General features: G+C 58.7%; 5 protein-coding genes across 5 annotated transcripts; 2 read left to right on the top strand and 3 right to left on the bottom strand.

The window, feature by feature from the left end:
- Positions 1 to 827: 827 nt before the first annotated feature.
- On the bottom strand, positions 828 to 3,342 carry THITE_2121230 (uncharacterized protein). Its single transcript, XM_003656462.1, has 2 exons — positions 2,844 to 3,342; positions 828 to 2,781 (listed from the first exon to the last, which is right to left on the bottom strand). The coding sequence occupies exons 1-2, from the start codon at positions 3,123 to 3,125 to the stop codon at positions 931 to 933; spliced, it is 2,133 nt and encodes a 710-aa protein (XP_003656510.1). The 5' UTR covers positions 3,126 to 3,342; the 3' UTR covers positions 828 to 930.
- Positions 3,343 to 5,920: 2,578 nt separating this feature from the next.
- THITE_122992 (uncharacterized protein) lies at positions 5,921 to 8,254 on the top strand (the record flags this gene model as incomplete). The annotated part of the gene is made up of 3 exons (XM_003656461.1): positions 5,921 to 6,422; positions 6,597 to 8,119; positions 8,186 to 8,254. The coding sequence occupies 3 exons, from the start codon at positions 5,921 to 5,923 to the stop codon at positions 8,252 to 8,254; spliced, it is 2,094 nt and encodes a 697-aa protein (XP_003656509.1).
- Positions 8,255 to 8,767: 513 nt separating this feature from the next.
- THITE_2121223 (uncharacterized protein) lies at positions 8,768 to 11,292 on the bottom strand. Its single transcript, XM_003656460.1, has 5 exons — positions 11,098 to 11,292; positions 10,926 to 10,950; positions 10,527 to 10,605; positions 8,996 to 10,460; positions 8,768 to 8,941 (listed from the first exon to the last, which is right to left on the bottom strand). Exons 1-5 carry the CDS (start codon positions 11,105 to 11,107, stop codon positions 8,901 to 8,903), a joined length of 1,620 nt encoding a protein of 539 aa, XP_003656508.1. The 5' UTR covers positions 11,108 to 11,292; the 3' UTR covers positions 8,768 to 8,900.
- Positions 11,293 to 13,164: 1,872 nt separating this feature from the next.
- THITE_2121218 (uncharacterized protein) lies at positions 13,165 to 16,097 on the top strand. The gene is made up of 3 exons (XM_003656459.1): positions 13,165 to 14,266; positions 14,394 to 14,438; positions 14,490 to 16,097. Exons 1-3 carry the CDS (start codon positions 13,268 to 13,270, stop codon positions 16,011 to 16,013), a joined length of 2,568 nt encoding a protein of 855 aa, XP_003656507.1. The 5' UTR covers positions 13,165 to 13,267; the 3' UTR covers positions 16,014 to 16,097.
- THITE_2121217 (uncharacterized protein) lies at positions 16,097 to 18,699 on the bottom strand. Its single transcript, XM_003656458.1, has one exon. It carries the CDS (start codon positions 18,587 to 18,589, stop codon positions 16,181 to 16,183), a length of 2,409 nt encoding a protein of 802 aa, XP_003656506.1. The 5' UTR covers positions 18,590 to 18,699; the 3' UTR covers positions 16,097 to 16,180.
- Positions 18,700 to 18,797: the final 98 nt, after the last annotated feature.

Genomic DNA, 18,797 nt, shown 5'->3' with positions numbered 1-18,797 from the left:
GGGAACCAAGATGACCGCTGCAACGGCCCTGCAGGAAAGCCAAGCCACAACAGGGGAACCCCACGGAAAGTGTGTGTTCCGGAGCACAGCGCGGGCACGAGCCACTGGTCCCCCCGGTCGCTGTGTTCCTTCTCAAAAATGGTCGGCTGCCTCGCCGAGGTAAACGTCCTCAACTGCCACCTGTGAACATCCACGTTTGCGATCTGTGAGCTACCTTACCTGGCCAGCCACATCCAACCGTAAAACGTCTAATCAAACGAACCATGGACCCTGCACGATCATGCAAGATCTTGGTCCGATCTCCTGGAGGCTGGTTCGTGCGCCGCGGGACAGCGTTTCATACCCACCAGTTTGGATTTCCCTGCCGGCTTGACCATGGCCCGGGCGGCTTAGACGCTCTCTTCCGCTTCTAGGACCCCGCCAGTCAGAGTACTTCTCTGCTGCGTCGCCCTTCCAGATCGGCGGCCTTTTTGATGTCATACCCATCCAGCACTTAGGTGGTGATTCAAGTGGTGGGCGGAGGCCAGGCTGTCTGGTGTCCGAGTCCAACATCTTTGGATTCACAAACGAAACAGACCGTGCGAGCCCAGCCGGAATGCCCGATTAAAGCCAGATGGGCCATCTTAGCTGCCGATCCGGTAACTGCACCATTCTCGGCTTGGCTTGGAGTAAAAGGGACGGCCAACAACTCGAGACAGCAGCGAGCGAAAGCGTCGTTTCCCATTGGTGCATCTGATCGTTGGTATCATCCGAACTATCAAAAGAGCGTCACCCAAATCTCTCATCGGGGTCATCCAAACTGTCAAAAGAGCGTCATCCAGGCGGACCATTCATCGACTTTCTTCCCGGGAATTCCCCAGCTGCCCCTTCCCGAACCATCACCATCACCCATCACCAATCACCGGCACCCCCACTCACCCACTCACCCAGTCACAGCCGGAGCAGATCCTCCGCGATGCCCTGTCCCACCTCCGCCTCGGAGCCGGGCGTCGGGGGCGGCAAGTTCTCCACCTTGGTGCACACCCAGCAGCTCGCATACATGTTCACGCGGTCGATGCACCTGCCCGGCTCGCGGTCGCCGACCTGCTTGCCGACGAACCCGTGCGCCTCGAACTCGCGGATGTACCAGGGCCTGCGCGCCGAGCTGCGCAGCAGCACGCGCCCGCCCATCTTGAGCGCGCGGTTCAGCTTGGCGATCTGCCGCGCCGCCGTGCCCGTGCCCGCGCCCGCCGGCTGCTGGTCGAACCAGTCCATGCTGTCCATGACGATGGCGACGGTCAGCGTGCCCGGCGTGATGCGCGCGATGACCTCCTCGATCTCGTCCGTGTGGATGCGCAGGCCGTCGAAGGCGTCCGGCCGGCTGAGGATGGCGTGCGCGCGCGGAGACAGGTAGTCCGGATGGCACTGCGGGGAGAATTCGCCGGCCAGGCAGACGTGGTAGTAGGGGTTGTCGGTGCCCACGTGCGTCGTTTCGATGACCGGGTCGAGCGTGTTGACCATGTAGTGCCAGATGGCGTGGGATCGCTTGTTCTTGGCCGTCGGCGAGGGGCCCGTGACCGCTTCGCTGGTGGCGTGGTCCGCCTCGATCATGGCGAGTTGGTTCTTGGGCACGCCGAGCGCCGCCCAGAGGAAGGCTTCGGAGCTGACGACGATGTTGCTGACCAGGGGGCTCAGGAGGGCCGGGCGGATCTTGGAGTGCCAGATCTGTCGCTGTTCGGCGAGCGTCTTCGATTCCAGGAGCTGCTTGACTGCTTTGCGGCATCCGAAGAGGCGGGAGACCCAGCGAAAGACGCGGATCGCGTGCTTGCTGCCGCCCGTGTCGTAGAGGCCGCGGCCGCGATCGTTGGTGAAGATGCTGGCGCGGTCGAGCCAGTACTGGAACGCGCGGCTGGACAGGTGCGGAGAGAGCTTGGACAGCAGCAGGGACCGGAACTCGGGGTGCTTGCCCTCGCCAAAGATCTTCCAGAAGTCCTCGTAGGGCAGCGCGGTGAACGAGGCGACCTTGAGTTCCAGCAGATGGTTCTGGCTCGGGTTGAGATCGATGGCGTGGATCCTTGCCGGGCTTTGCATCGCATACGAGAGGATGTTGTCGCCGGCGCTCGTGATGGCTAGGACGACATCATCCGGGCCGAGCTTGAGCAGCTCCGCGTCGACATGCGAGTCCTCCCACGTGAAGGCGTAGATGTACTCGTCGTTGAACTGCATGTGCTTCTCGAGCTGGTCGTCGTAGTAGATCCGCCAGTGGTGGTTCTGGTAGAAAAACGAAGGCAGCGGTAGGTTGGCCGAGAGATTCCCAACAGCAGCGTCAAACGCCTTGGACCGGATCTCTGGCGCGGTCCTCTCAACCGCGCGCGTCAGGGCATTCGTCCCCTTCTGGTTGTTCGCCGGGAAGAGGTACGGGGACTCGGTGGCGAGCGCATCGATGCGCTCGACGATCTCGTGAGGCAGACTTGACGAAGAGAAGGGCTTCTTGTGGCATCCCAGCCAGATGTAGTAGGGAATCGAGCCCAGGGCCTTGTTCCGCAGGTTGGCCGTGAGGATGGTTCCGAGCCGGTACTCCAAGTAGTCCCGGCGTCCGGGCTCGAGGGAAACCCGGTCAAGGTCGAACCAGGAGCGCCAGAACGTCCGTCCGAGGAAGTTGACGTGGCGCCCGGCCAGGCCGCCGGTGTAGTTGCGAAAGCTCACGTCAACCTTCGACTGGACGTAGAAGTCGACGACGCCCATGATTCCGTGGGGCGAGAGGAGGGACGTCAGGGAGTCGATGACGGAGTAGTAATCAGGCTGTCGAGCTGTCAGTCCTCGTACTAGGCGCCTTGGCCCTCCCGATCTCCAGGTCAACGCACGATCATCGACAGGCTGTACGACATGGTAACCAAGTCGGCCCCTCCATGGTCGGGCCGGGGCTCGAAGTAGCTCGCAGACGAACGCGTCGGGGTGGTTCGGCCTCCAGAGAGACCATTTTCATAGTCCTCGAGGCGGAACTTCCTCGCATCCTCGCAGATCACCTTCACGTTGCTCCAGCCGAGCCGGGCGAACCGCTTCCGGGCCACTTCGCAGAGCGAAGGTGAGAAGTCCACCAGGTAGACGCTGGAGAAGAACTTGGGCACATCGAGAAACTCGGACATGGCCTCGATGTTCCAGCCCGTCCCTCCGCCGACCTGACGGCTTGTTAGACTAGCAGACCAGAGGAGCTCGGGTGAATGAGAAGAAGCCCACGTCGACCCAGATGCGCTTCTTTTCAGCGCTGCCACCTTGCTTCTCGGCCTTGAAGCGGAGCTGTGCGGCGGCGAGCGCCAGCATCTCCTCGCGGCCTTTGAGAAGCGCCTTCCTAGTCACATCGTACTGCTCGAGTCGTCAGCGGCCTGTTCTGCGGTACCGACAACCAAGATGGCATGGGCCCCTCGTCTCGGTCAGAGATCCCGGTGGAATATCAGGTCAACATACAGCACCGGCTTGGCCAGCGTAGAACGACTCTAGGGCACCCTGCTGGCTGCCGTTGGCGCCATGCGGGTGCGGCTTCAGGAAGCAAGAGTAGCAGAACAGCATGAACGACTTGATGAGGCTTGGCTCCTCATTGCCGCCATCCTGCGGGGGCTTGCTTGAGAGCTGGTACAGGCCGATGGAAAAAAAGACCACACCGGCAAGGCCAGCAACAAAGATTTGGGGGTTGATGATGCTCTCAGGGGGCGAAATGTTACCACCAGGAGAAGCCATGGTATTCTCTCATGCTGGAAGTGAGAGAATTGAGTGCCAAAAGCGGTATTCCGTCCTCGAGTACGCCGGCAGGCAGTGAAGATGGGAATAAGGGGAAAGGGGAAGGCGAGAGGACGGGGCGTGACCGATGCAGTGGTTCATATAGCGTGTGTAGCTGTCCCGCTGTCCAACCCACGCGAGCACGACTCTACTTAACCTCCAGGACGCAAGATCGGCAGCATGGCACCTCTGTTGATCCTGAGACCCTTCACGCGAGGGACCAGCAGCCGCCAGGCACGCGCACCCCACAGCACCCGGGGTATCTGCAGAAGGGGCTTGGTGTATGTGTGGCGGTTGCCGGCCAATCACTCGCCCACATGGCATGGGCACCACACGTTGCAGGTCCGCAGCGAGCCGTCCGAGGAGATCGAGACGCTTGCCGTATCCTCCTTGAGGGAGCTTGAAGTATCGGAAGTACATAGAATAGCGCAAAAGAGCGCCTGGGTGGAATGAGTAGTCCATTTTGCGCCCGGGTTGCTCTCCGATGCACGCATTGCGCAGTCCGGCGAGTAGTCGGCGGAGGGCGGCGCATGTCAGTGCCCAGGGTCCATGGAGGAAATGAAGGCCTGACCGACACCCCGATGCGCTTCTACCCTGGTTGGACCCTGAGAGATCGAGTCCGCGGGCCATTGCCGTGTTTGGAGACACCAAAGACTGGCAACCGCGTCCCATGTCTCGAAGGCTGCTGTGGAACGCGATCTCCCGCAGAACTGCTTCTGACGCGGTATGCCGTTCCATAACCGAAGATCCATTGGCGGGAGCAATCAAGGTGTGCGGCTGCAGTGCTGCACCGACTCCATTGCCCCTCCTCCACAACAACAAGCTTCTAGTTGTGGTGGGGTTCTCAACCGAAGCCTATAAGCTGATTGCCCCCACACACGTGTTCCGAGCAGAGCTTGTCGTTGCTGCGATGAATCTATGAACTAACCGAACTCTCCCCTCCTTCGAATATATACAAATAAACCACAGATGAGGACAGATTCCAACCTTTTACGGACATCCTGGTAAAACAAGCCCTACACGATTCCTCATCTCTAAAAATGTCATAACAGCAACCTGAAATTCCATCTTCCTTTCGTCGTCGTGTCAGCTTTTGAATGACGCGTTAACCTTGTCAGTCAGGCACGAGGGACAGCGACGGCTTGAACGCCTCTCGGTGAGGGCCAGAATGAACGCAGCCGTGCTCGGGCTTGTTGTGTTGTGTAGCGAGATGCTTTGATCAATACCTGGTAGGTCAGGTACCTACCTGATTTTTGTCCAGGACTGGTTTGGCGTGCTTCTGCTGGGTGACCCTACCTCAGCGCGCAGACTTCGTGTCAAGGGTCTCTGCTGTGTCGACCTTGAAAACTTCCCCTGAGCACACGACTTTCAACACGGGCGATAATATCGACTATAATGAGCAGGATGGATGGCAGTGCAAGTACAAGGAGCAGAGGTAGTCTGGATATTGGGATGTTTTCGGTGCGCATCCTGGGCATGGACGGCATCTGGCGCGGTTTGCGTGGTTGGTATTGTTGCTTCCGTCTTTCCAGTTTACCACAAGCATCTCCTCCCTAAACCTCTGTTTTGACACTCCAAGTCCATATCTGGAACGGCATATACATGTGTGCATCGGAAACCAAACGTTGTGCATCGGAAACCAAACGTGCGACCATGCGCATTGTCGAGCAGGGTCTGGAGAGGCTGAGAGACCCTTCGATTCATGGATCCTGGTCCCAATTTGCAGGACCGAGGGTCGAAGACGTTTGCGCTTCCAGGTCTTCTCCCTCAGCAGCAGGCGCCTCTCTTCCCATCCGGGAAAAGTTCACGGGAAGTGCTGAGTCATCACCCCCCTCCTCCGCGATTTTCTTTCCATTGGCCGGACCCAACCCCACATCCATGTTCGATCTCCACAGTGTAATCCGTACACTAGTACAGATACCTCCATACGGATTAGTGTGTTCTTGGCCCAGACAGGGCAGGGGTGTGGCGTGGCTACGCCGGTCATTGGATGTGACGTGCATTGCATTTGTGAGCCTCCGGCAACGCAACGACAGCGCCGCGCCGAGGAGTAAAATAGCAACGGCACGACGCGCCGGACTGCCCAGTTATCTCGGCGTTCGACAAACCCAAGAGATTGCTCGCATTCTTTCCCGCGCGACACGACGGATCCAGCGTGCCCTCCAGGATGGCCCCGTCATCGAGCCAGAAGGGAACAGGGAAGAAGGCGGGCGCCAGCGCTATTCGCCAGCAGCAGCAACAGCAGCAGCAGCGGAGTCGCAACACCACCCCCGGCCCGGCAACCCCGATCGCCAGTCTACCTCCATTCGAGACCGTCGAGACCGAGACCATTGACCTGCGTTTTGATGTTTTCCGAAACCTGACCTTTGAGGACATGGTGGACCCCACCGCGGCTGCCGCGCTGATCCCCGACTCGAAAAACCTCGACGGCATCCTGACACGACTGCAACGATTATCCGATGTGATTGAGAAAAGGGGCATACACTGCGACCGCGGAATGAGGCTCCTCGCCCAAAACCGGAGGCAGCGGATGGACGAGTTGGCCCTGCAGCGGGGCAGGGAAGAAGAGCGACGGCAGCGCGAAGCCGAGGACGAAGAACGTGAAAGAAAATCGAACAAGAAGAAGCGAAAAGGCGCAGACACACTCGCGCCGCAAGGCGGAAACCTAGGTCAGTGATGCAACCTTTTTTTGCGACGGAAACTTCTCTGGGCGCCACGATCACATCCTGGGGGCGGGACCTGGGTGAACTCTAGCAGAGGCCACACAACGGATGCCCGGTTCTATGTCTCCGGCTTGTGCGAAATGCGCCTCACCACAACCGATTGCTAACCTTCTAGTCCAGAGCGCTCGTCTCCCCTTGGCGAGTCTACCGGAAAAGTTAGGAGGCTCTCTCGCGACCACGATTCGGCGAGCTCATCACTTTCACCCGTCGCGCCGCGGACGCCAAGCAACATGGACGTGGACGATAAGGCGAAGGTCGAAGCGAACGACGATGACTCGAGTTCTGATGATGGCCGTCCGCCTCCTCCGGCCCGGCCACAAGCCAACACATTCGGCGACGACCCCTCCACGTTCCCTGATCCGACCGTCTACGAAATTTTGCCTGTACAACCTGGCATGACTGAAGATGAAATCAAACAAATCTACTCTGTCGCGAGCTACCCTAAAAGCGACCTGCGGGACCTCATCGCCGGCGACCCTCCAGACAAGGACTTCAGTAATGCTAAACCGACCAACCAGATCAGCTTCTCCACCTTCAGCGCATCCATCGAACCTTACTTCCGACCGTTCACCGAGGAAGACCTGGCCTTTCTCCGCGAGCGCGGCGACCGTGTGACCCCCTTTGTGATGCCAAAACGGGGCAAGAAGCACTACACCGAGATATGGGCCGAGGAGGACGGTGTCATGGCTGTCGATTCGTCGCCTCCGGGCGGGCGCGACAGGCTCCCGCCCAACCAGGCGCGCGGCACGATTGAGAACATGAATGACGAAGTTGCGGAGACGGACAAACTCTCGGTTGGGCCCCTCCTCTCGAGACTGCTGCAAGCCATGCGCCCTGAGCACCGCGCACCGCCGGCAGAGGACAAACCGGGTGGTATCAACGGTGTCAACGGAGAGGGCGATGGCACAAACGGCACCGCGTCCTTCGACTTCAGCTCCGGCGACAACCCGCCCCACAGCCAAGCCAACGGCGTCAACGGCATCAACGGCTCCGGGGCCTCATTCTCTCAGCAACCTGACCCTCCACAACCACAGGGGCAGTCCCAGACACTCCCCCCCGCTACCTACATGCCCGAGTCCAACACAGAAGCTTGGAAGAAGGCCATTCACCCCAAGCTAGACTACGTCCAAGTCGACGAGCGCCTTAAACAAGAACTGCGCCACATAGGCTTTCTCCCGCTGCCCCCTCACCAAGACCCCTCTGCGTCCTCCACCACCGCCAACCCCTCCTCCGGCCCACCGCAACCCGACTCGACAGCCACCACGGCCGAATACGACGGCCACTACGACGACGAGGTCGCCGCGCGCCTGCGCCTGCTCCAGTCGCGCCTTCGCGAGCAGGTGCTCATCAACGGCGCCCGCAAAGCGCGGCTGACCGAGCTCGTCAAAGAGCGCATGGCCTTCCAGGAGTACCAGACCATCCTGGAGGACCTCGACGGGCAGGTGCAGGCCGCCTACCTCAAGCGGACGCGGACGATGGGCAAGAAGCCCAAGAAGGCGCGTCCGGGCCAGTCCGCCGCGGCGGCGGCGGCGGGTGGGGCCGGTGCCAGTGGGGTTGCGGCGGGCATGGCTAGGCCCGGGATAGGAGACCTGACTCGGACGTTGATGGAGAGGCGGAAGCGATGGATAGAAAGCATCGGGACCGTGTTTGATGACCCGCAGATCACGAAGGTTCCGAGGGCGAGTGAGGAAGGGAGCTCGATATTCAAGCCGGCCGAGATGGCCGAATTGATAAAGAAGGAGAGGGAAGCGTGGGACGAGGAGGTCGAGGAGGAGTAGAGGCGGTTTGTTACTCAAATTCGTATCTCTTTTCGCTCCGGCGCCGGTCTGGGAGTTGGGCCTAGCTTTGGGAATTGGCAATGGGTGTCTTGCAGATGGGTGTTTGGTGTTTGGTATGACGAGCTCTCCTCGCTAAGGGAAGAGGGGCAACGCACCCAGGGTGGATTAGCGGGGGTACCTTTTGGTGTTGTTGGCGTCCTCATCAGATACCTGATCAGATACCTGTGAACGGCTGACTGCTAAGGATCGATTTTGCATTCCACTTGACGAGGACAACGCGTATGACGTGCAGCGCCTCGCTGTGGATGATCTGGGCCAGGCCGTCGAGGCCAAGAGGCTACCGATGCCGTGCTCCCACCAATGCCAGCCAGGACTGGTCATGGAGGATTCATTGCTCTACATAAACACCATCCCATATTTGAGAATGGCAACCCCACACAAAGCCCGTCATATGCATCTCAGCTTTGTGTGCCTACATATAGATCCTGAACTCCAGGGATCTGTCTCCGCAAACACTGTAGTATTACCCTAGCCAGTACACCGGACAGGGGATGCAATCCACAAGAAAACAACCAAACTCAGGGGTATCTTGCGTTCCGTCCCATATTTAATCAAGGCCGAAAAACATGACCGAACAGCTTTTCTTTCAATCGAAGCCAGGAAAGATCCTGGTGCGTATCCGTTCCCCTGCCAAGCTGTTAGTATCACATGGTTTTCAGAGGGGTCCCTGGAACGGCTTACACCTTGTCGACCGGCTCTCCCCATAGTCCGGTTCAAAGCCGGCCAGCGCGCGCATTCGCTCTCTTGCCAGCACGGTGGGAGCTCCGTAAAGGTCGGCATTGGCCCGCGAATGAGGCCGGAGTCGCAGCTGTAATCGCTGTGGTCGGCGCGTGTTGGGCGTCGGCTGCCCTTCCTGCAACTCTATTGAATTTGAGTGCGTCGGATCTTTCTTCGCACTAAATAACCCGGCCCACCAGCCCAGAGGTTTTTTCGGGCTCCGCCCATCGTCGACAACAATACGGCCCCGTAATCGGCGAATGGCACGCTCCCGACGCACCATGGCATTCGTGACATTGGGGCAGTACCCCTCGGGAAGCATACTAGCTTTGCAGATCGGACAGAGAGAGCTAACCTCGTGTAGGAACTCGTCTATGCAATCGGGATGGAAGATGTGGCCGCATGGCAGTTCGCGGATGACCGTGACTCGGTTTTCGTAGGGCTCGAGGCAAATCTCACATGTTGGTTGGTAGTCCGTCCCCGCGGTAGATGCCGCACATGTGCGGCCGAGACCTTGCTCGGGAACTGTACCAGATCGCGCGACCCGGCTCGCCGCTGCAATCTCTGTCTGATCAGAAGGGGGGATTCCGGTTTGGGACCGACTCCTCTCTGCAGACTGTGGGGAGGCTGATGGACAGCTGATGTCGGGCTCGTAGTTGTATGTGAACAACGGGAAGTTTTGGACGTGTTCCATGGGAACTGTGAGGTGCTTGATGCCCATGGCTTCCAGGTTGACCTCTCCAGCGATCACTCGCCGGCGCAACGACGCTCGCCGTCGGGCCTGGACAAAGTGCATGAGGAACGAGGTGGCAGATATGACGGTTAGGAGGACGCCGAGCACGATGAGAAAATACACCCATGTACCTAAGGGCACAGGTGGCACGCTGACGTCGAGTTCGGTCCAGATTCGGAGGTAATCTTCCGTGTCGGTGAGGAACAGGGCGCTGATATTCCGGCCATAGGGTACCACGGTCATATTCCCCGAATAGAGACTCAAGTGCTGCATCATCAGGTCGCCGACCGTGCCCGAAACAGCGAAGACGGGGTAGCCGGTCTTGGCCATCCAGTCGGCACCATCTCCAATATACCACTTCTCGGAATCAGCCGGTGGCGGCGAGTCCGGCTCTTCCGGCATGTAGAAGAGGAACGCCCGCACGGGATCGGTGCGCGCGGCGGCCAAGTAGAAGCTCGCACAGCGGTCGCTCACCCAGGGCGCGAGGGCGACCAGGTGATAGTTGGTAGGCGGCAGGTCGGATTGCCGGACGGCAGAGCTTGGCACATGCGGTGCCGTCTCCTGTACACAGGAGTCGCCGGGTGGGAGGTCCGGGACGTAGAGTAGGCCGGCGAGTCCGCCGTTCGTGGTCTCGGCATATCGCGTGGACAACACGGTGGTGTTTCCTGTAAACCGGGACGAGTAGGCCATCTGGCTCTGCTCTCGAGTCAGAGATGGGACAACGAGGATGTTTATTAGCTAGGTGGGACCGGGCTGTCGTACTGATAAGGCTGTGATGTTCCGGATAACGGTACTCGAGACAGTGCCGACCCCCCTCCATGATGGGTTGCTGAACAAAAGACTGCTCCATATGTATGGCATTAGTTGGGCCGCAATCGCAAAGCTAGGCTCGTAGTCCCGGCTATGGTATGACCGGGAGATACAATAGGTGAACCAAGTCCAGACCAGCGCATGTCGTGCTTGTGTTGATCAAGGGGGCATGGTGGTGACACGGCACCGGGGGTGAAAGAGCGGCTTGGCGACACAGACATGGCGACACAGCCATGGCGCCGCGTGACGACGATGGTGGCTGCTTTGGCGAACTTTGAAAATTGGGGGGTCGATAGGAAAGGAACGGCGCATTCCAGGGCCGCGGACAAGGCAAGAGAATGGGATACATACACGACATTGCGGATCTCATTGAGGGCTGTGAGACGTCAGCGGCCCGACCACGACAATCTACCCCGGGCTTGGCGAAAAGGCTTGGCTCGGCCAAGAGGCGACAGATCTCGAGGCTGGAACCTTCGCCAAGATGCCCGTTGAGGCGCAACTGGCGCAGGCTGCGGGAACTCACACATTGACATTGTCGGACATGTCGAAGCGCACTAACGACGGCCTCCGAGCATGACGATTCCACGCATCCGCCGGACAGCGGGCGTGCCAAACGAGCAGTAGAGCAGGGCAATTTTTTTTTTGTTGTCGGGGGTGGGCGAAATGCTGGGAAACTTCTCGTCCGAACCAGGGTCACGCACTCAGTGGCACGGTGCAAGAGAAAGGAACCTGGCGAGCCAAAGCACCAGGGCGGGACGCCGGGTTTTGAGTGCCAAGAGGTCTTCCCGCGTCCTTGGCGCTTGTTTCCGAGAGTGGATGCTGGCGCTCTGCAGGGATGCTGCACTAGTTAGGTACCTTAGTTAACACGGGTCAACTTCCATCACTAGCGTATACTAGTGTTGTTTCTTCTGTGGTCCATTGTCCTGCGGGGCTCAGGCTGAGTGAACTGTGTTACCCCGTGACAGGCTGGGCATATTCCGTCCTCGTCCACCTTACGGAAGTACCTAAGGTACTGTGTAGTGTAGTGTGGAGGGGTCCCTGTCAACTTCTCGATTAGGATATCGTCTCGCAACGGTCTGAAGGGGGCCCAGACGAAGGGGAAGAATACTCGAAAACACTTTTTAGATGATGTGGCCCGTTGCGAGAGATGGAAGCCGAGCTTACCAATCTTGGGCGCTCCCGCTCTCTCTCTCTCTCTCGAGCCCTCCGAGTCCTCCGCGTCAGGGTCGGCAACTTACGGATCAATCGGGAGCGGAGACAAGACTTCCAATTTGAATTCTGTGTAAGTTACCAAGTACATTCAGTCGTGTGCAGGGAGTTCGTCGCGAACTCCAATTGACCCCAGGTTATCTCCCGAAACAGGTTGCCCCTTCAAACACACAGTCCAACGACCTCTGCATGCTCCGCGCTCTTTGCTACAGTGGCTCGTGTCAACCACCGCAGCAAAATAGAAGGAAGGCCAAACAGTCCATTTTTTTCTCCATGGACGAGGGCTCGAAAGGTAGTGAATGGATGGGCTTGGTGCGGAGAAGACATTCCATACAAAGCTGCCTCAGTTGGCTAGTACATACAGAGACTGCCGTGTTCCCACCCTGCAGCCGTGCCCACCAGCCGCCATGTCCGAAGTGGCGTTGGTTAACTAAGGTATTTGATATCCATAGCGAAAGGCAGTTAACGTTAAGGTACCTACCTTACTGCGCACCTACCTAGGTACCTAACTCAGCTTCGTGACTACAGGTAATCCCCTTTTCGCTTCGGCAGCCCCAAAACCGGGATAGGTAACGAAGGCAACTTACCTTCCCAACTTGTGTGTACCGCAGTAGTTGGACAAGAGACATTGAGAACGAGTGAAACACCGTGCGAGCGAATACACATTAGTGCGAGTACACTAACATGATGAATACGGCCCATCCTGTTCCATCACCGCTCCGGGGACATTATTTAACCTTCCAACATACTGCACAGTACCTACCTTACCTACCTATTCATGAAGGAGCAGCACGATCCTCGTTCTTCAACGTTAACTTTGCGAGGAGTGCGTGGCAGCTCAAACCGAAAATGCAGACAGTTTACAATATTTCTCGAAGAATGTTATTTATCTGATCCTAAAAATAGCCCCCCCTCCCCCAACAATTTTAGTGGCGTGTTTACAGGACACTCCTGGTTTGTTTGTTAGTTTGGTTCTTGCCCCCACTTTTTGACAGGGGTCGACAGCCAACCAAACTCGGCCTTTTTACCCACCTGTTCCTCATCATTCTCCAGAATCCAAGTTGGACTAAAGCACGTTTGATATAGCTAAAGCAGTGTTTTGAACGCCATTTCCTACCTAGCGAACTGGTTAGACACCGAAGGAAGCTGTATTGTAGGCAGAGGCTATAGTGCCCTCTGACTTCCTGTTGCGGTTGGTCTATTTCGTGCCAAGACGGCTAGGTAGGTAACTACCTGTGATTTAGAGCCCCTGTCGTGATCCACCATAAGTACCAAACTAACAAACAAACCAGGGGGGCATTGTACACTAGTGCGCCCTCCTGCGTACAATCTGAGTTAGGGCATCCCTGTCTCGGCCTCCACTGAAGGCAGCGAGGTGCGAGACCTGCAAGGCTTCGAGTCTCATCCACCACTCCTCTTCGTCTTGAGCCGCTGCGCGGGGGTCACTCTCACAGACAGCCTCGTGGGCACCCCATCTGCGCAGCATGGCGCCTCTAGCCAGCGAACCACGCCAGGTGCTGACCGTGCTGAACCCGGCCCGGCGCAAAGCTCTATACACGCTCCTGGTAGAGATCACCGCCTTCATGCGCTCGCAGATCGAGTTTCACGAGTCAACAGGGAACTCGGGCTCTGCACCCCTCCTCATCGACCCGTCCGCTGAGAACAGCATCATCATTCCCGGGGAAGCCGCTGCGGCCGACTCGACCCCGCCCAGTCCGGCCCTCGTGCGCCTCCGGACCGCCGCCATCGAGCACTTTGATGCTTGGCGCAAGGACGTCCTGGCCAAACTAAAGGAACTGCTCTCCACGCCGGACGATGCCGCCGTCGTCGAGGAGCGCCGCAAGCGCGCTGAGCGCGTGACCCAGCAGCAGCAGCGGCAGCAGGGAACGCAAAGCCGGACTCGCTCGTCTGCCGGCCACAGAGCGGACCTGATGGGGGCCTTGGATGCGCGGCCAGAGAACGAGAGTGAAGGAACGATGGGAAGAGGGAACGAAGAGGACCCCGCCCAGGCCGTGGCCCGTCTGCAGGCGCACTGGCATCCCATCCCGACCCGGTTGGTGACCATCCCCGAAGTAGACCGCAAGGAGGCGCTCAGCTGCGTGCTGCTGGTGTTGCTTTCCACGGGACACTACTCTGCCCACTCAAGAGCGTTGGCTGTGTATCTTACCTCCGCGCTGGAGCTGCCCCTGGCCGTGTTGAACGCCGAGGAGGTGGAGATTGCCAAGTCGCTGGTTGAGCGGTCCGCCGAAGCTGCCAGGCAGCAGCGGACCATGTCCGCCGACGCCGAGGCCGAACAGAGGAAACAACAGAACCAGGCGAGCCGGTACTGGAAAGTCGGCCTGGCCTCGGTGGCAGGAGCCGCCATTATCGGCGTTACCGGCGGCCTTGCTGCTCCAGTGGTTGCTGGGGCGATCGGTGGTCTCATGGGGTCTGTAGGCCTAGGCGGGGTGGCCTCGTTCTTGGGTATCTTCTGGATGAATGGCGTAAGCGGCAGTCCACTTCGTTTCTGCCACCGCGCTGCATTCTCCGGACCATGGTGGCCGTGGAACAGAACTTTTTTCCCGAGAGACTAGGAAACGCCTGGGTAAACGTAGCTGACATTCTTGCAAGGCGCTTGTAGGAACGCTTTTTGGGGCCTTCGGGGCGAAAATGACGGTGAGTCACCAGGAAGCCGCTCTCTCCGTTCAAAGCTAATGGCTTGCTTAGGGCGAGATGGTCGACCGATATGCTCGGCAAGTCGAGGACTTTCGCTTCGTTCCCCTGAAAGATGAGTGGGGTACTCGAAGCGCCACCCAGGATGACAGGCGTCTCCGGGTCACCATTGGCATCAACGGCTGGCTGAACGCGAAAGACGACATCACCAAACCCTGGCGCGCTCTCGGCGATGATTCCGAGGCATTTGCTCTGCGCTACGAGGTGAAGAGCCTCCTCGGACTGGGTCAGTCCCTGAAGGAGCTTGTCTCGTCCTACGCCTGGAACACCGTCAAGCTCGAGATTCTCAAACGAACAGTGCTGGCGACTCTGTGGTCAGCTCTCTGGCCTGCCTATATCTTGTCAGCGGCAAGCGCCGTAGACAATCCCTTCAGTCTCGCGAAGAACAGGTCGGAGAAGGCTGGAGAGATCCTCGCGGATGCGTTGATCAACAAGGTACAGGGCGAGCGCCCCGTCACCCTCGTCGGATACTCTCTCGGTGCAAGGGTTATCTACTCGTGCCTGCGATCGCTGGCCGCGCGCCGGGCATTCGGCTTAATCGACACGGTTGTCTTCATCGGCGCCCCCGTCCCGTCCAACAAACAACACTGGGACATGATGCGCGCCGTCGTCTCAGGCAAGATGTTCAATGTGTACTCTGAGAACGACTACCTCCTCGCCTTTCTCTACCGTGCTACGTCTATCCAACTTGGTGTTGCCGGCTTGCAGGAGATCAAGGACATCGAAGGGGTGGAGAATCTCAACCTCAGCGAGGAAGTTCAGGGGCACATGCGATATGCCAAGCTCATCCCGCAGATTCTCGCCAGGTGTGGCATTCCGGTGGTCCGCGGTGCCGACGGACCCATCGAAGAGGACGAGGACAGCATTAGGCTCGCTGACTTGGATAAGGACGGCACGGACCTCATCGACCTCGAAGGTTTGCCTACCGGGGCTCCCCCGAAACAGAACCAGCCTGTCCCGCCCTCGCTGTCCCGCACAACATCTCCCCATCAACCACCCGCCGCTCCAGCCAAGAATCAGCAACGCATGACCGTAATCAGAGCCACCCCATCCGCCGTCACAGTCAGTCAGGATCTCCTGGGTCTTGAATTGTCCGACATCCCCTCATCCAGTCCCAACACGGCAACGAAGCCGACGTCCCCCTTTGCTCCCCAACCACAGGCAGCAGCAGGCCCACAACGGAACCCAAGCCTGCCAAAGTCCGTCCCGCCTGAGCGCAGTAACGCGCAATTCACCGCGCGAGAGGAGCCCAACACTCCCTTGCGAGCTGACGGGACTTCAGGCCAAGCAGGCTCACCTGCTCTTGTTCCTGCTTCTGCCTCTGCTGTACCCATGTCCCAGATGCCGTACGCCGCAAAACCACCATCGCCGGCACTTGCCTCCTCACACAGTGCGGTGGATTATAAAGATGATGATGACGACGACAGCGACGAGGAAGGTGGAACGGGCATCCAGATGGTGGATCACGATGAGGATGGCCTCACCCATTGTGACCCAACGCCCATTGATGATTACTAGTTGGCGATGCCAGGCGAAAGAAACGAGGTGGCGAAACACTTGCACGACCGGGATTAGAGCCAGCTATCCATTCCTCCCGATGCGACGCGAACGCCGTGGTGAAACCGACACGCGCGAGAAGCTGTGCAGCAGCAGTCCTACGCCCTACCGCCACAGGAAGAGGATATCTATTCGTCTTCATCTTCCCCTTCCTCTTCCTCTTCCTCCTCATCTTCATCCTCGTCCTCCTCCTCTTCTTCGCTCTCCTCATCGTCTTCCGACACTGTCCCGTCAACCTCGGCATCGTCCTCCTGGCCGTCACCACTCTCACTGCCCTCTCCATCCTCCAGCGCCTTCCTCTCCTCCTCCTTCCGCTTCCTCTCCTCCTCTTTCCTCGACTCCTCCAAGACCCTCAACCTCTCGGCCCTCAACTTCCGCTGCGAGACGACATACGCGCCCAGCGGCGTGCGCTCCCACTCGAGATCCTTCAGGAACGCGTCGACCTGCGCGCGGTCCTTGGGCGCAAAATCGACCTTGGCTCGCTTCTCCTCGATAAACCTGGCGTTCGCCTCCAGCTTCTGCACCAGCAGCCCCAGGCTCGACGCCAGCTTGCCGTTCTTGTTGCCCTTGCCGGGCTTGCGGCTCTCCTTCAGCCAGCGCTTCAGGCTGACGACGGCGGGCAGGGAAAACTCCGGGAAGGCGATGCTCCGGCACCAGAGCACGAAGAACTCGGCGAAGAGCTCGACGACCTGCTCGCCGACGCCATCCTGGTACACGCGTGTGCGCAGGTACGACTTGGGCGCCTTGTAGGCTGTCGAGAAGTCAAGGGCCTTGAGAGTCGAAGGTTTGGGCGGCTTTCTCATCTCGGCCGAGTTCAGGACCTCAAGGAGGGCCGAGACAAGCGGGATGTAGGTGTCGGTGGCGCGAGAGAGGCGTAGGAGGGAGCGGATCAGCTGGAAGCGCAGCGGGAAGTAGAGAGCTGTGGGGATGAGGCGCATCGCGCCGAGGGTTACTTGGACGAGCGGGTAGATGAGAGGCTTGAGAGGGCTCTCTTTGCCCGCTTCGGCTTCTTTGAGGGGGCTACAGTGCTCCGAGAGGACGCACGACCAGAAGTCGAGGGAGTGGACGTATTGCCAGTTGTACACAGCGCGGTACGAGTCGTTCTTGTTGTGAACGATGCTGTTGCGGAGGTGGATGGCTAGTTGCCGGATCGAGGTGAAAGCTGTCGTGTAGCCTAGGTTCTGGTCCAGACCCCACAACTCGGCAGCCGAGTTCTTCATGAGGTTGATGCCCTGGATTGTGTTGGCGTTGGTGAGACGGCTGCCCTGGACAAGGCCTTGATATGCCGCTTTGAGAACGACTTCCCTCACAGCCTTGTCACCGATTACCATGAGACGCCGAATCACCAAAAACGCTGTGATCCTGGTAGACTCAGTGCTCGCGGACTGGGACCAGAACGCGACGACGGTCTTGATCAGCATCTTCAAGATTTTTCGGAACGAAAGCAGGTAAGGCACGAGCGGTTGGAGAGCCGAAAGCGTGAGCTTGAGCGTCGCATCATCTGACAGCGTGCTGAGCAGTCGAATGACGGAGGTGGTGAAGCTCTTGATGAGCATTGACAGGGTCTTGAATTTCTTCCCTTCAGTCTGGACATAGGCTCTCCCAGCGGCAGATTCCTTGACCGGAACATGATGCTGCAAGACCTCCGGAATCCCCTTCAATGCGGCGACAACGATGTCGTGGAACACCTCCGGGCTCGTGATGTTGTATCGCTGCGGGTGCTCCTCGTCACTCTCGTTCAGGTGGGCGGCGCAGCGGAAGGCAATGGCCACCTGCCGAGCAGCTCTGAGCGAGTGCGTCTCGGCCATTGCAGCCTTCCATCTGGCGACCATGGCCTGGGTGAGCTCTCTGTCGTCCTTCGCTTGCGCCTTGGTTGCCTTTTGCTCTTTCTTCTGCTTCTTCTTTGGTTGTTCACTCTCGCCATCGCTGCCGCTGAGTTCGTCGATCTCGGCAAGGTCCGCGTTCTCGTCAAAGTCCAGCGCTTCCGGGTCGTTCTCTTTCAGAAACTTGTAGAACTCGGGATCCTTCTCGGCGAGCGCGTCCATGGCGCTCTTCGACATGCCCAGGTCCTCATCATCGCTGCCTTCGCCGCCGTCTGATTCGCTGTCGCTGACCGCGACCTCCTCATTGTCCGAAATCTCGGATTCGCTGCCGCTCCCTTCTGGGCTGTCCGCACGAGCATCTGCTTCGCCCCTTTTGCGCTTCCCTAATTTCGCCGCAGACTGTCGCTTCTCCTTTGACTTCGAGCTGGCTTCAGTACCGAGAATTTCAAAGCCGCCCTTGAAGAAGTCGTCGACGCTCATCTCGCTCGCTTTCGCCCCGACCTTATTCTTCCTGGCGGCTCGCTTGTCGTCACTGGCATCGGCGCCAGGGCCTTTGTAGAATTCTTCATCTTGGGCGCGCTTGGCCTTCTTCTTTTCCTTGAGCCTTTGCCGCTGCTTGATCTTGGCCGCCGCCTTCCTCCGTTCCAAGACGCCCTTGAGGTGCTTCTTCTCGAACTTCTTCGTCGCTTTTAGGTTCTTCTTAGAGGCCGTCATGGTGGGCAACACCTGTGTTGGGAACACAGCGTTCGATCCAGCTGCGTAGTTGTAATTGGCCTTGCGTGCGCTGCAAGGGCCTCGCGGCCTCCGACTATCCCAAACTTTTTTTCGACGGAAATGTTCTTATCAAGACTCTTATCGGAAGCGGCTAGCGCATATCTGGTAGTTGCAGCGCAGCCGCCTGTGCTGTCCCTCCCGAGGTTGC

This window comes from Thermothielavioides terrestris, chromosome 5 (genome assembly GCF_000226115.1).
Source record: "Thermothielavioides terrestris NRRL 8126 chromosome 5, complete sequence".
NCBI classification, from domain to species: Eukaryota; Fungi; Ascomycota; class Sordariomycetes; order Sordariales; family Chaetomiaceae; genus Thermothielavioides; species Thermothielavioides terrestris.
The sequence above is the reverse complement of the archived record's forward strand: the minus strand, read 5'-3'. Positions and strand labels throughout refer to the sequence as shown.